This window comes from Lolium rigidum, unplaced genomic scaffold (genome assembly GCF_022539505.1).
Source record: "Lolium rigidum isolate FL_2022 unplaced genomic scaffold, APGP_CSIRO_Lrig_0.1 contig_47030_1, whole genome shotgun sequence".
Lineage (NCBI taxonomy): Eukaryota > Viridiplantae > Streptophyta > Magnoliopsida > Poales > Poaceae > Lolium > Lolium rigidum.
In genome coordinates this window covers 80551-94722 of record NW_025900681.1, presented here as the reverse complement: position 1 = coordinate 94722, position 14172 = coordinate 80551, and the positions used below count along the sequence as shown (strand labels likewise).

The 14172-nt window shown below is 47.4% G+C and overlaps 2 protein-coding genes across 2 annotated transcripts; one reads left to right on the top strand and one right to left on the bottom strand.

Moving 5' to 3' along the window:
• Window positions 1-2462: 2462 nt before the first annotated feature.
• Window positions 2463-6363, top strand: LOC124681570 (zinc finger CCCH domain-containing protein 25). Its single transcript, XM_047216463.1, has 6 exons — window positions 2463-2591; window positions 3020-3273; window positions 3368-3477; window positions 3576-3763; window positions 4837-5085; window positions 5720-6363. The coding sequence occupies exons 2-6, from the start codon at window positions 3101-3103 to the stop codon at window positions 6107-6109; spliced, it is 1110 nt and encodes a 369-aa protein (XP_047072419.1). The 5' UTR covers window positions 2463-2591; window positions 3020-3100; the 3' UTR covers window positions 6110-6363.
• A 627-nt stretch (window positions 6364-6990) lies between these two features.
• LOC124681571 (anthranilate synthase alpha subunit 1, chloroplastic-like) lies at window positions 6991-12224 on the bottom strand. The gene is made up of 11 exons (XM_047216464.1): window positions 12041-12224; window positions 11774-11967; window positions 11493-11682; window positions 10934-11085; window positions 9533-9648; window positions 9200-9446; window positions 9045-9101; window positions 8530-8682; window positions 8123-8203; window positions 7859-7945; window positions 6991-7468 (listed from the first exon to the last, which is right to left on the bottom strand). Exons 1-11 carry the CDS (start codon window positions 12222-12224, stop codon window positions 7133-7135), a joined length of 1797 nt encoding a protein of 598 aa, XP_047072420.1. The 3' UTR covers window positions 6991-7132.
• Window positions 12225-14172: the final 1948 nt, after the last annotated feature.

The window sequence follows — 14172 nt, the reverse complement described above, 5'->3', positions numbered from 1 at the left end:
AGAAGTCCGAAGGCAGAAATGAAAAGCCCCGCTCCACCAGTGCTTTCGTCAGCACCATCTCGTTGTCTTCCGGAGCTGGAGCTAAGGCGTTCGGGACTGACCTCCAGCTTCCGGGTTGCAGGAAGCCCTCCACCTCGAGGTTCTTCAGCTCCATCTCAGTGGTGGTGCAGGGCCACCATTTTCCCTTGGCTTCAGAGTCTCGTTGACGAGCTTTCGATTTTTTGGCGGCGATCTCTTCCGCCTTCTGCTCCGCCTGATCCGCCCCGGAGGCTTTCTCCGGGTTAGCAGAAGTCCCTTCAGCCTCCTTGCCGGAATTCTTTGAAGGATCCAGCCTAACTGGGACGAAGGGTGGAGGGGCGGAGGAGATTGGGGTTGCCAGGATAGGTTCAGAGGTTGGAGGCGGAGTCGTTGAAGACATCTGAAGAAAAGACATTGGCGGAAAACATTCCTTAGTCGGATCCAGCGTCGTCAACCTAACGTTCATCCCTACCGACTACGGCGCAAGAACGAAGCTCGAGAACTCACCGTGATGGAGTGCGCGGTGGTCGGAGTCGCCGGCGACGAGGTTTTTGCACGGTGGCTCGCTGAAGTTAAGAACAGGACGAACTCCGTGCGGCGGCGAGGCAGCTGCGGTGATATTCCGGCACGGCGGAGAGAAAGCTCGAGGCGGCGCTTCGCAGAGAGGTAGAAAGGGGGGTGAATGAGGGTTAGGGGTCGACGGCGGATATTTATAGGCCGGTGGGACGAGATTCGTGCTCCGCATCCTGTGGTCGGAATGCAAGCGTCGCACCGTTGGATGCGTGACACGTGTCCAAAACCCTAAACGGTAAAAATGGCTAGAGATAAGTTACCGCACAAATCGCGCGAAAATGGCGCCAGAGTTGGCGGAACCGTTTGAGTCCTTTAAGATTCCGGGTAATTGCGTGAAGATAAGTTGGCTCTCGTTCGCAAGCAGGGGGGTAACCCGAAAACGTATTTCGAATCGTCGATGGATGAAGTCCCGCAGAATGGGAGCATTTTTCGACTAAAAGTTTGGAAAAGAAGAAAATGTGAAGTTGAAGTTCTTCAAGTTTCTCCGCATTACCGATATTGTCGGAGATCATGATGGATTAGCAAGGCGGAAACAGCAGGCGAAACTCGGAGAACTCTGGGGGCTACTGTTGTGGGTATACTTCATGGGTGTACCATCGACAGTGCCTAGATCCGGCAAGCCCGGGTGGCCCACAGATAGTGATGAGGCATGTGGCCCATCGGGCGGCCTAGTTGCTGTTGATCATAAAGGATGAAGTCCGGCCCAGGATCAGTATGCCGGATCCGTACTGACATTTGGAGGAACCCGGATCCGTGGAGGCCCATGAGGAACCCGGATCCAGTACGACGTATATGGAAGGCGGATCCGTGACGTGAACGGCAAGATATTGTACCGTAGTTAGGCAAACTGTAATCCGGCTAGGACTCTCCATGTAAACCCTAGATCCGTGCGCCTTTATAAGCCGAATCCTGGGAGCCCTAGAGGCACAACCTCAACTCATTGTAGCATCGCGAAAGCGCCCAGATAATTCCAGACAAGCAGCAGTAGGCCCTGTCATCGTGCAGGAGTTCCGAAGCTGGGTAAATCGCGTACCACCGTCCCGTGTGCACTCCGCCCTATGGCCCCTACTTCTTCTCCCCCTCGTGAGGATCCCTCCTCCGAGGTACCGTCGATTAGGCAACGACAGGCGGAGATCAGGTGGCACTTGAGTGTTGCTTGGTTGGACATGGGGCTGAGGTCGATGGTGAGGCGAGCTTGCATGGACGAGCGAGTAGGACGTCGACGACCTCCGTGTCCCGCGCGTGGAGGAGGACGAGATCAAGTGGGGATTTCCCTGGCCGCGCGAGGAGGACGACGGCTATGAGTGAGGTGTACCCTCGACGGGTCGCGCCTGGAAGGTAATGGCGATCTTGGCCGGCCGTGTGAGGATGATGATGGCGAGCTCGCATGGCCGAGCAGAGAGGACGCCGGCGACCTGTGAATCCCGCGCGTGGAGGAGGACAAGGTGAAGTCGGGGCTCCCCTAGCGGCGCGAGGAGGACACCGACGACATTAGGGTCCCGCGGGTGGAGGAGGAACCAGATCGTGTGTGGTGTTCAAGAGGAAGGGGCAAAGCGATGGATTGGCAACAAAACAGGAACCAGGAAACCAGGTGGGCCACCAGTCGGGCGGCCCATGTTGATGCCTGGCCCAGGCGGGTGGGCGACGAAGGGACGACCAAACTGGGGGAGAAGGGGGAACATATTCGTTCTTTTTAAGTAGTAGAGAAGAGATAGAGATAGTAGAGATTTGCCCTTTCTCCGTCAAAAAAATAAATATAGTATTTGCCCTTTGGCAGGCTGGCCCCACAAGCTATGGCGAAAATACCCCACAGGGCCCAGTACTAGATCGATCCGCTCGTCCTGTTGGTTCTGTCTCCAATCTCAGCTCCCTTCCTTCGAACAGAAGCCGGTCCGAGGACTGGAACTTGGCGGCGGCGGCGGTAGTCTTCACGCAGCTCCGGCCGCTGGCGGAAATCCACGAAAAAGGGCGAGCTCCCCCGTCGGCCGTCGCGACGCTAGGTACTCCCATCTCCGTGTCCCTCTCTGCTAATTCCACGGAAAAAAGGCGCCCTAGGGTTAGGATTTTGGGGCTCCGGCTGTCGGCGACGTCGAGCTGGTGTAGGCCGGCAACGGCGGGCGTCGCCGTGGGGATACGCGCGGACACACGTGGGGTGGAGAGGAGAGGCGAGGTGCCGAGGCGCTAGCGACGGGGACGGGCGGGAGGTGCAAACGGCGGCCAGGAATCGGCGGCCTCGGGCGAGAGGGACGGGAGGCGGTAGGGCTGGCGGCGCATAGGCAACCCCTGCTTCTCCCTCATTCTGCGCAATAGCGGCAGGAGGAGGAGGCAGGCGGGCTCTGTTGTAGCCCTTTCTCTCTGTTTCTTAGCGAGACAACTTCTCTGTATTTGCTTCTTTTTTTAGCTAATTTTGATACATGTTATTCTGCAGGAAATTCAAGAGCTGGTAGCACGTGAGGCACCTGGAGGTATATACCTATAGTGCGGTAGGGGTGGCGGCGAGTCAGGGAAGATGAATCCCCTGACGCAGGTGAAGCAGACCCAGCTCATAAACAAGAAGGAGGCGGCTCTTGGCCTCAGCGAGAACGCCTCGTGGCACGCCAGGTTCAAGGACTCCGCCTACGTCTTCTGCGGCGGCATCTCTTTCGACCTCACCGAGGGTGACCTCCTTGCCGTCTTCGCGCAGTGAGTAGTAGTAGTGAACCAAATTTCCGCCTGTCCCCTTCCTGAAGGATTTGTCAGGCATATTTCTTAACCACTTTCCGATCTCCGTTCTCAGGTACGGCGAGGTGGTCGACGTGAACCTTGTGCGCGACAAGACCACCGGCAAATCCAGGGGTTTCGCCTTCCTCGCTTATGAGGACCAGAGGAGCACGGTTCTTGCTGTCGGTAAGGATTCTTTTCGCTTTCTGCTGAAGTCGCTTCCCCGTGTAGTTTAGTTCCAATTGGTTCTTTGCTGAAGGGCTAATGTTGTTCCGACCATGTAGATAACTTGAACGGAGCTAAAGTTCTTGGGAGGATCATAAAGGTTGACCATGTGGACAAGTACAAGATGAAGGAGGAGGAGGACGAGGAGGAGGTGGCAAAGAAGAGGGAGGAGCGCGGCGTGTGCTATGCGTTCCAGAAAGGCGAGTGCAACCGCGGGGACGCGTGCAGATTTTCCCATGATGAGCAGGTACCTGATCCTGCTTGTGCAATGTCCAACCGTTATTTGATTTATCTGTTATAGAAATGCACCCAGGCCATTCATTACCTGCCTACCTGGCTTATATTTATTTGCTCGCCTGAAGTTTCTTCACTGTATGATGATCAAATGATATTGCCAGACCAATTATTAAGTAGACAACTAGCAACTTGTCGTTTCACTGCAATGGTCTGTATAATAGCAGTGTGTGGAATAATTCACACCTACAATTTCTCAAGTTGAAGATATCCTGCAAACTTATATTTGTAGAGAAAGGCCTTTACGTTTATTTTGGTCATGATTTTACATGCACTTCGGTTAAATTACCTAATTACATCCAAAGCATGTCTTGCGGAACTCTGACAGAATGGGAGGAAACATTAGTTGTTGGAAACACATGATACTTTTCTGTTATTAATTCATTGCCTTGTGCTAGATAATTTCGTTATTTGATTTGTCTTTTAGGAATGCACCCAAGCAATTCACTTCCTGGCTTGTATTACTTGCATGTCTCAAGTTTTTTCAGTTTAGGTGATCAAACTATATTACCAGACCAATTATTAATCAGAAAATTAGGAACTTGTCGTTTCACTGCAACACAACGGTCTGTAGAATAACAGTCTGTTGCATAATTTAAATCTACATTTTCTTGCACAGTAAGGCCTTTACATTTATTGTGGTCATGATTTTAAAAGCACTTCGGCTAATGAACTAATTACTTTCCGAAGCATATGCTGCGGAACTCTGGCAGAATGGGAGGAACATAAACGTCAGTTGTTGGAAACGCATGCTCCCTTTATATTATTGTTATTATTTCCTTGTGCTAGATTTGGCTACATGCTCGAATATAGGTTTTTAGTTTGGGACAATATTACTGCTAGTTCCGCAACATTCATATGCTTCTCCAGAAGCACAAATCAATTGCTTATACTGCATCATAATTGTGCTGGAAACATTTGCCCCTATATATTAGGCCTTATAGTTTGTCAGTACCCTGCTTTAGTACATCCAGTGAACAGTCATGATTGGCGACTAATTCTCATGCTCATGAATTATATTCTCAGAGAAATGCGAACACTGGTTGGGGTTCTAAGGAGGATATCGAGCCAAAATGGGAGCATGACAAACACCGTGGTCCGTCAAACAAGGGTGGTGTCTGCTATGCTTTCCAGAAAGGCGAGTGCAGTCGGGGAGATTCCTGCAGATTTTCGCATGATGAGCAGGTAGCTGTCCAGAACCGTGGTGTCTGCTATGCTTTCCAGAAAGGCGAGTGCAGTCGTGGAGCTTCCTGCAGATTTTCACATGATGAGCAGGTAGCTGTCCTGCTTTTGGAATTACAAAGTAGCTATATGATCATTCACTAGGAAGATACACAAACAAGTTTGTTTTCCCATGAACAAATTATATTGCCAGATTAGTTATTAACTAGAAAATGAGTTGCTTATCACTTTGCCGCAATGTTCCTTTAGAGTATTTATACTTGTATATTTCTCAAGGTCATATGCTGGAAACTCATGCCTCTATACAGGCATTGCTCTGGTCACGACTATACATGTGCATCACTTAAATGAGCTAGTTACCTGTAAAATGTTTTTCACGAACACCATAGCAGAGATGCCATTTAGAGTAACATTGCCACAGTTTATAACATTTGTTGTTTGAACACAAGAACCATTTCTTTTATCTGTGCATTGTAGAAACGGCTGTATGCTAGATATTATTGGTTTGGGCAAGGATTATGTTATGTTTGCAGCTTGGTAAATGCTTTTCTGAATGTAATAATCAATCAATAATTTAGGGTTATAAGTGTGATTTTTTCATTGTTATCTGGTGGAAATGTTTGCCCATTATGCTTGGTCATATTGTTCATCCGTAACTTAGTTCAGTCATTCCAGTAAAGAGTCACGCTTGGTGATTAATTCTCATGCTCATGGATTATATTTTCAGAGAAATGCAAACACTGGTCGAGGTTCTAGGGATGACAGCAATGCAAGACGGCAGCATGACCATGATCCTCCAAAGAGCCACAAAAATTTCCCTGACAGGACTAAAGAAGAGACGAGATCAGGGGATAGAGAAGGCCAATCCTCAAGATCAGACGTGTACAGGGACCGAGATTCTAGGACGAGACATGGTGATAGAGACACAGAAGATAGGGACAGGAATAGGCACGAGAGATCCCCTGAGAGATCAAGAGGTGAGAGGCAGAGAGACGACGATAGATATAGAGAAGAAAGATCAGAGAGCAAGCGGTCTCGGCATGACAGAGATTCTGGTGGCCGTCATGAAAGGAGGGGTGATGAAGAGGCAGAACGGCATGGGAAATCGCGGAGATAGAACTCGGTTTTGTCAGGGAAAGCGCTGATGTTGCTGTTCTAATCTTGTTGATGTTTGTACTTGTACTAGACGCACAATTTTGTTCGTTCCTTAGATCTTTGGTGCTTTCCAGGTTGCATCTACTTTCTTTTCCTTCACAAGGTTTTTGAACATATGAGCCGATGGATGGTTTTGCAGGGTATTAACTCATTCCATTGGATGCACAGTGGTGATTCTTGTTATGACACTGATGAATTTTGTACCACTTCGGATAATTTCACCAGCTGTAGCATTCCTAGCATTTCCATCCTGAAGTTTCAACAGAATTGTAACTGAATTCTCTTTCTATGATTGTCACCGAATTCTCTTTCTATCTTAATGAATGAAGACCACGATGCTCGTGCGTGTTCTTGAAAAAAAAAGTTCCTAGCATTTCCATCCTGAAGTTTCAACAGAATTGTAACTGAATTCTCTTTCTATGATTGTCACTGAATTCTCTTTCTATCTTAATGAGTGAAGACACGATGCTTGTGCGTGTTCTTGAAAAAAAAGTTTCAACAGAAAAGTGACACTATTAGATCAAAGAATCATTACTGAACATTTCAGTATAAACAAAATATCACGAAATAATAATTATAAAATGCCTGAAAAGAGAAGGTGCTGTACTAGGTGATTAGCTGGACGTGATACAAACAGAACTTTCTAGACTACAACACACGTTGGGAAAACAAATACTCGACCAGCAGAATACGCTGATTTCATAAAAAAAAAAAACTGCTTTGTTTTCGTTCATTCAGCATAGTCAAGGTCTCCAGGAACACAGCCAATTCTACCGTACTTCAACGCATCATTCTCAGTGTAAACAAGCTACACAAGTTATGGCCGTAATCTCATACGATTGATTGAATTCCAATCTGCTGCATATTTTATTGATTGAAAACTTATTACACTAGCTACAATTGTTTATTTGGTGCAGCACCGACAGCGGACAGACTTGGATGTTTTCTGCCAGACTTCAAATTAGGAAGAGCGAGAGCTAATCTGTTACACATCCGAGAAGTCAAGGAAGGTAGACTCCGCGAGATCGATGGCACGAGCGAGGCCGGCAGCCTTGTTCTGGCACTCCTGGTGCTCGTCATCTGGCTTGCTATCGGCGACGATCCCGGCTCCGGCTTGGAGGTGCGCTATCCACTCCTGGCGTGCGCTGTTGTCGCCGTCATAAGAGTACATGGTGTCGAACCGGGAAGCCGTTGGGAAGACGATGGTACGCAGGGCAAGGGCGATATCCATGTCGCCGCGGTAGGAGATGTTGCCAAAGCCGCCACCGTATGGACCACGCATCTTCCCTTCCAACTCGTCGATCAACTCCATCGCTCTCACCTGGTGAGTTTCAGGGCAAGCATATGGGAGAGTGATGAGCGTTCACTATTCATGGAAGCAACATAGATGCATAGAAGATAGAGCATGTAACAAAACAAGAGATTCTCCCTACTGCTGTATGGTTGGTATTTGGATCGGAACTTGAGAAATTAAAATGGATCTGTCACCTATTTAGACTCAGTTTGGCATCATGGTTGCTTTTCAAAAACAGTTTCTCTATGGAGATAACAGTTAGTTGAAAACAATCCTTTAGATGTAACATCAAACTCTTACTACAAGCAGCAATAAGTTAGCTTACTATGCACTTAGGTTATGGCATGATACTGTCATGTTGCCTCTTTCTTAGTTGCAAAGAGCAAGGACCAACACTATAGCACAAGTATGATATACCTTAGGAGCACCACTAACTGTTCCAACAGGCAATGCAGCTCGCAGTGCATCCCAACATGTAAGATCATCAAGCAGCTCCCCAGTAACCTAAGTACAGAAATCGACCACTACATTGTGAGAAATCGATAACACAATTCAGCAAACAACGTGACTACATATGGCCATTTCTTATATGATTGTAGCCACCGCTGATTGCTTATATGATTATAAGTTGTGAGAAATGAATATTTGAAGTTGTCTGTCAGAAGAAAAAGAATGACTTACTGTCGAGCTGATGTGCATGACATGTGAATATCGCTCCACATTCATCAGTTTCTCAACCTTTACTGTACCTGGTTTGGACACCTGCAAACATATTGAATAAAAGTCAGACTAGATGAGGTTGAAAGTGCAGCAGCTCAGCTAACTTGTTTTAATGAAACACGACTTTGATATACAGACAAAAGTTCTCTGCATCTAACAATGTCAGAACTTCATTATCACTAATGAGGAACTAATGAAACAGAAATGGATGCCAAAATTGGGCAGCTTGCCAGTTGGAATATTAACGACACACATATTCAAAGAAAAATATTGATGGCACATGCCACCTATCTTTATTTGGCAAATCATGAAATGCACATGAAATTGAATTGGATGGAAAACAGAAAATGGAAGGGTAAAAGAAAAACCTTTCCAACGTCATTGCGTCCCAGATCTACTAACATAATATGCTCGGCACATTGCTTTTCGTCACTCAACAAGAGTTGTTCTAGAACCTTGTCTTCAGCTTTTGTCTTTCCTCTTCTAATTGTTCCAGCAAGTGGCCGATTGACAATTGTCCTCTGGCAAATGGAAAAGTAATCGGTCATTTTGTTCATTTGGCACTAAAAAGTTTTCTAGAACAAAGTGGATAAGCAAATATCAAAGAGTTCCCATAATATATTCCCAGATGAAAAGGCATGTAGATACAAAATGATAATTGTAAAGTTGCCTCCATTTTGTAAACCAAACAGATAACACGGACGATGCGAAAAGTGAACTTCCAACATACATCGCTGTTACAAATGAGCCCCAATAGACAAACCAACCAGACACGCGGGGCTAATTTGAACTAAACCCCCGACAGCTATTATGGATGTGAGGGAGTACGAGTTTGAAGCAAGCCATAACTAAAGATGCAAAAGAAAAACCCCTATTGACATACCTTTTCCACCCGAGTAAGAATCTCAGGACTTGATGCAACAAGAATACACCCCCGTGCCTGCGACAATGTTACAGAAATAGACGTTACTGATTAGTATGTGCCACATAAGTGAACATTAACTATTTCTCTTATAATACTGCAAATATTCGATTCACCTGCAGATAGGCCATGTAAGGGCTAGGATTGACAATGCGCAATGCGCGATACACCTCAAAAGGGTCCGCGAATGTCCGCCTCTCAAAACGTTGGCTTAGGACCACTTGAAAAATGTCACCAGCTAGAATGTGCTCTTTCGCTTGCACAACTGACTTCTTATAGTTCTCAGCAGAAATTGATGATTTTTGTAATGTTGACCCGAAGTCCTCAACATTAAGTTTAATAGAACCAGCAGAAAGAGTTGGTCTACATGAATAGTTGAGTTAGATGAGTGTGAATCAGAAAAGTTGAATAAAACAGCATGTAAAAGTTAGTCAAACTTTACAACTCACACATTAAGGCTGTGCAATCTTGATAACAAAGTTTCCAGCCGATTCTTTCCATCTTCATACGCTTCATCAATTGAGTGATAACAATCCACCCTCACCCAATGAATGACATGTGTTTTCTGCACCGAACAAATACAGCATATAAGTCAAATCTTTCGAAATAACTGGATAAATAGCTCATTTGAGGGAAAGCTTCAGAGAAAATTTCATGAGCAATTTTACTGAATTATGTTCACTCTTTAATGGGCCTTTTAATGGTGATGTTGAGAAAAATATATGACGCAACTACGAAAATACATGTGAGAAGAAAAGATGGCATCACAGTTAATCATACCAAAAATGCCGTTCAAAATTATACTCTTTATGCAAACACAAACGATTGACCTATTGTGATCGATTACAATTGGAAGTTGAGCTAGTGACGGCACCAGGGGTACATGCACCTGTATTCATATGAATACCCAAAATTTAGATCAAAAGAAAATTTTATACTGGTACATGTATTAGTTCAGTTGGCAAATACAGGACACAACACACTAGGCCACTAGGAAACTGCTAGCCAATTGTTCCAGACGGCCAGCCAACAGCACCGCACATCTCTGTCTCGTCTCTCCAACCTGCATGTGCCTCTCACTCTCTCGACTCTCGGCCGGAAAAAGGGGCACGCGGGCAGGCTGGCAGCCCTAGCAATTCTTGCGAGGTGGCAAGCTCAAGGAATTGCAGCAGGTAGCAGCCAATGGAGCAGGCCGGTGGCACTGCGGCAGCAGTCTACTGGACGGCCAGATACTCCTTCCATTTAGCACTTTAGGAGAGAATAGCAGATGCAACTTGAGGCGATTGTCGAAATTAGGCGAGATATCGCATATCAGATTAGTAAAGTACTTCCTGTTCTTTAATACAGCAGATTAGCATATTTGGGGAGAGTTCTAATTTCCTAAATTAGGGGATCTAATTTTAAAATTGCATATTTGCAGATTAGCCGTACTAATTTTGTGTAGCTGCTATCTAAATTTCATGATCAATTGTTATAGTTCATGCATTAGTTTTTTTACAATGAATAGCTAGCCTACAGAATCTGGCGCCGCCACTGAGTCGAGCATATTGAAGGATGCATAAATGGTGTATGTTCTTATTACCAAGTACTCCCTCCGTTCCAAAATGATTGTCGCAACTTTCTCTAGATATGGATGTATCTACACTTTAAAATGCGTCTAGATATGTCCGCATTTAGACAAAGTTGCGACACTTATATTGGAACGGAGGTACTATGTCTCAAGTCTCAACCTCAGAAATACTTCAAGAAAACATAAAACAGGATAGACAGCATATTTATATAAAAATCGCAGCACATTCAAGTGTCTAGGTAAGACAAAATGCATAACAAGATTACATAATTACACATACCTTTTCAACATGATCAAACACAACTATGTCATTGTAGAGGCCTAAATGGATGTCAGGGAGGTTCCTATCATCCTCAGGCGCCTTAGAAAATGGAAGCTTCTTCGTCTCAACATAACGCACCGTATCATATGAGAAATTCCCGACCCATCCTCCTACAGATTTTTAGATGAAATTATATTTTCAGAAAACATAACCAATGCCCAACAAAGGATAGTTACAACCTTCTTTTATTTTAAAAAAGACATCCACAGTAGACATGGCCTGCACACAATCAAAGGACAGCACTAGGGCATGCCATTCTGCATGCCACACTATATATATTATTAAAGAACATCACCAGTGTGTGTCATTCGTGCCCTAGGCTAATAGCAAAACCCCCACCTCTTCTCCCCCTCCGCCCCTCTCCTCCCGCTTCACTACCGCGCCACCGCCTCCCCCCGCATCTAGTCATTCACTCTCAGCACACACTATATTCTAACCTCAAAAAGAATGTCATAAATACATTGACTGAGGACGGCATTGCCCATCCATGCTTCAGAGAGGGGTACAGAAACCTTACCACAAAATGCATCAGGGAGGTCCTCAGTAACGTGCGGATTCCACTGCTCCATAACTTCCCTGGCGATCTTCATTGGATCAGACGCATCATGCTCCTTCTTGGACTTCTTCTCGTGGTCCATCACCGTCACTTGGTTGGCTTTGGCCACGATCTCCATGGCCGGCTGTGCCCCGACCACGCTGTACCTCCCCTGCGAACCAACCGACCGATTCTGAATTTGTGTGGGGGAGGGGAAGAGGAATAGAGGAGTGGGTAATGGGGATACGGCCGTGGGAACTCACCACATTGGTGCCCTGGGAGCCCTGCTCGACGGACTCGAAGAGGAAGCTGGGCGCCTCGCGGTCGTCCTCCCTGACGAGGCAGCGGTAGGCGAGCACGGGGGTGAGGTGGTCGGAGAAGATGCAGCGCCGGAGGGGCAGCAGGTTGTGCCCCGCCGCCGCCGCCTCCCTGAACGTGGCCTCCTCCTCCCGCACCGCTGCACCGCAAGAACGCACATTTCAGTCAACCGGCGCAGAGCAGCGGACGCGCAGGTGGAATGGGGGACTCACCGACGGCGTCGAGCTTCTGGAAGGCGGTGGCGGCGCGACACGCGAGGCGGCCGCGGACGGCGAGGCGCCCGTGCGGCAGCGGCGACGGCGACGGCGCGAGGCACCTCCTCGTCTGCCCGCGCGTCGACGGTGGCGGCGGAGGCGACGGCGCGGGGCACAGGGAGAGCGCGATCCCGGCGGCCATCGGTCAGGGGAGGGGAATGGAGGCTAGTAGGCTGGACTGAGTCTGACAGTGGTAGGAGGATCTGGCGCGGATTTAAACCCGGCGGATCGGGGGTGGCGGCGCGGGCGACCGGAGAGATATGGGCTCGCGGGCAGAGCGAGTTTACTGCAGACTCCCGTCACGCGAACCACGTGGCTGGCACGTGCGCATTATCCAGCTTTCATTTCTTGCCAATTTTGGCCCCCGCGCTCGTCATCCTCTTATCTGCCGTAATAATCATGTCATAAATTTTGGAATCCGGATTCAAAACTTAACAAATGCAAGGGAAAAAAAGATAGGAGCTCCCAAGTGACCTAGATCGACATCGGCCGTTGTTCTCCCCCATAGTTTTCTTCCACTCCTCCTGCAGGCCGCCGCAACCACCGTCAGGCTACTGCGTGCAGCCCATCTCTTTCCTCTCTGACGTCGACAACCCGCACCCCCACCCTAAGTTCCTTCCTCGTCGTCCCAATTTTCGTCGCGGCCATCCGCGACATCATCGACTCCGGCTCGATGGTCTCTCCTCCTCCTCTCTTGATAAGGAAGAAGGGGGATGGTGAAGAGATATACAAGGTAGGTTGTGGATAAGTGGCCCCGGAGCACGAATCACAACGCTCTGATCCAAGGCGGTACAATCGATCGAGCTCCAAGGAAGTCCTCGGCCAACCCAGATCTAGCAATAGGGAAAAAGGTAAGTTGTGAATAGTCGTCATTTATTTCTCGAACTAATGACTATTAAGATTGAATCGTAAAATTTGCTCACGCTAAGGAGTACGCCGCCATTACGTTCTCACACGGTACCACGAGTTATCTAAGGCCACGTCCAACGGGGGCATTGACACCTTGCGTAGTAATTTCTAGCCTTTATGGCCTCTTTCGACCAATAGAGAAGAAAAAACGGATTCATCACTCCACGGTGCATGCGACCCGATCAGATATGTCATCAGTTCTGAGAACAACTGCTCTTGTTGATTCGATGAAAAACAAAAGACCCCACAAAAGGTAGACATCGGAAAACTAAAAAGTATCGAGGTCTCGGTCGGCAGTGGAACGACGATGGGTTGCGGCCAAGGATGGTGGGACAGCGAGGCATCGCGGGTGGCGGTGGCAGATGGTCGAGCTGGCGGTGGAGGCGGGGTGGGGCTCAGTGGAGGAAACGATATAGGGAAAAAAGATGGTGGCGATGGTGGGACGGGGCCCATTATGGGTGTCTGCGTCTTTTGTGAATTGTGACACGGGAGCCTAGGGTGATTCCGAGCCTTCGAGACCGCACTGATGCCGTTAGCGTTCGTTAAGGAGTGACCCACGAAGCGCCAGTTTTCATAGGCCGGCCCAATTCGCGACTAGCGAGTTCGTAACTGCAAGGTGGAAACGGTTTTGTATCAGATTATTTCGTAATTCAATGATTTGGTGAAACAAAAATGTTCCTAGATTTAGAATTATCACAAAATATTTAAAGACCGTATATTTCCAAAATTTCTTCAGATTCTAAAACTTCCCATATTTTATAAAAGTTCGGATTTTCAAAATGATCGATTTAATCTCTGTTCAAAATTTGAACATTTATCAAAATTGAAGAAATTTAAAATTTGTACGATTTAAAAATGTTCAAAATTTACATAATGCTGATAATTTGAAAATGTTCAGATTACAAAAAAAGAATAACAGAAAAAAAGAAAACTGGAAAAACCAGGGAAACCCGACCGAAAGCACACGCCTGCGAAGTTGTTGGTCTTGGACGCACACCCCTACCTGCCTGGCTGAGTCCGTATCGTGCACGCGTACCGCCGTGCCGTGCGCATGAGCGCGCGCGGTGCAGCGCACGCATGGCCGTTTGCGCCGCCACCGCGCGTGTCACGGAAACATGTGCAGCGAAGGAAGGACGAGCCACGTATGAGCAGCGTCTATCCAATCCAATCCAATCATCAAA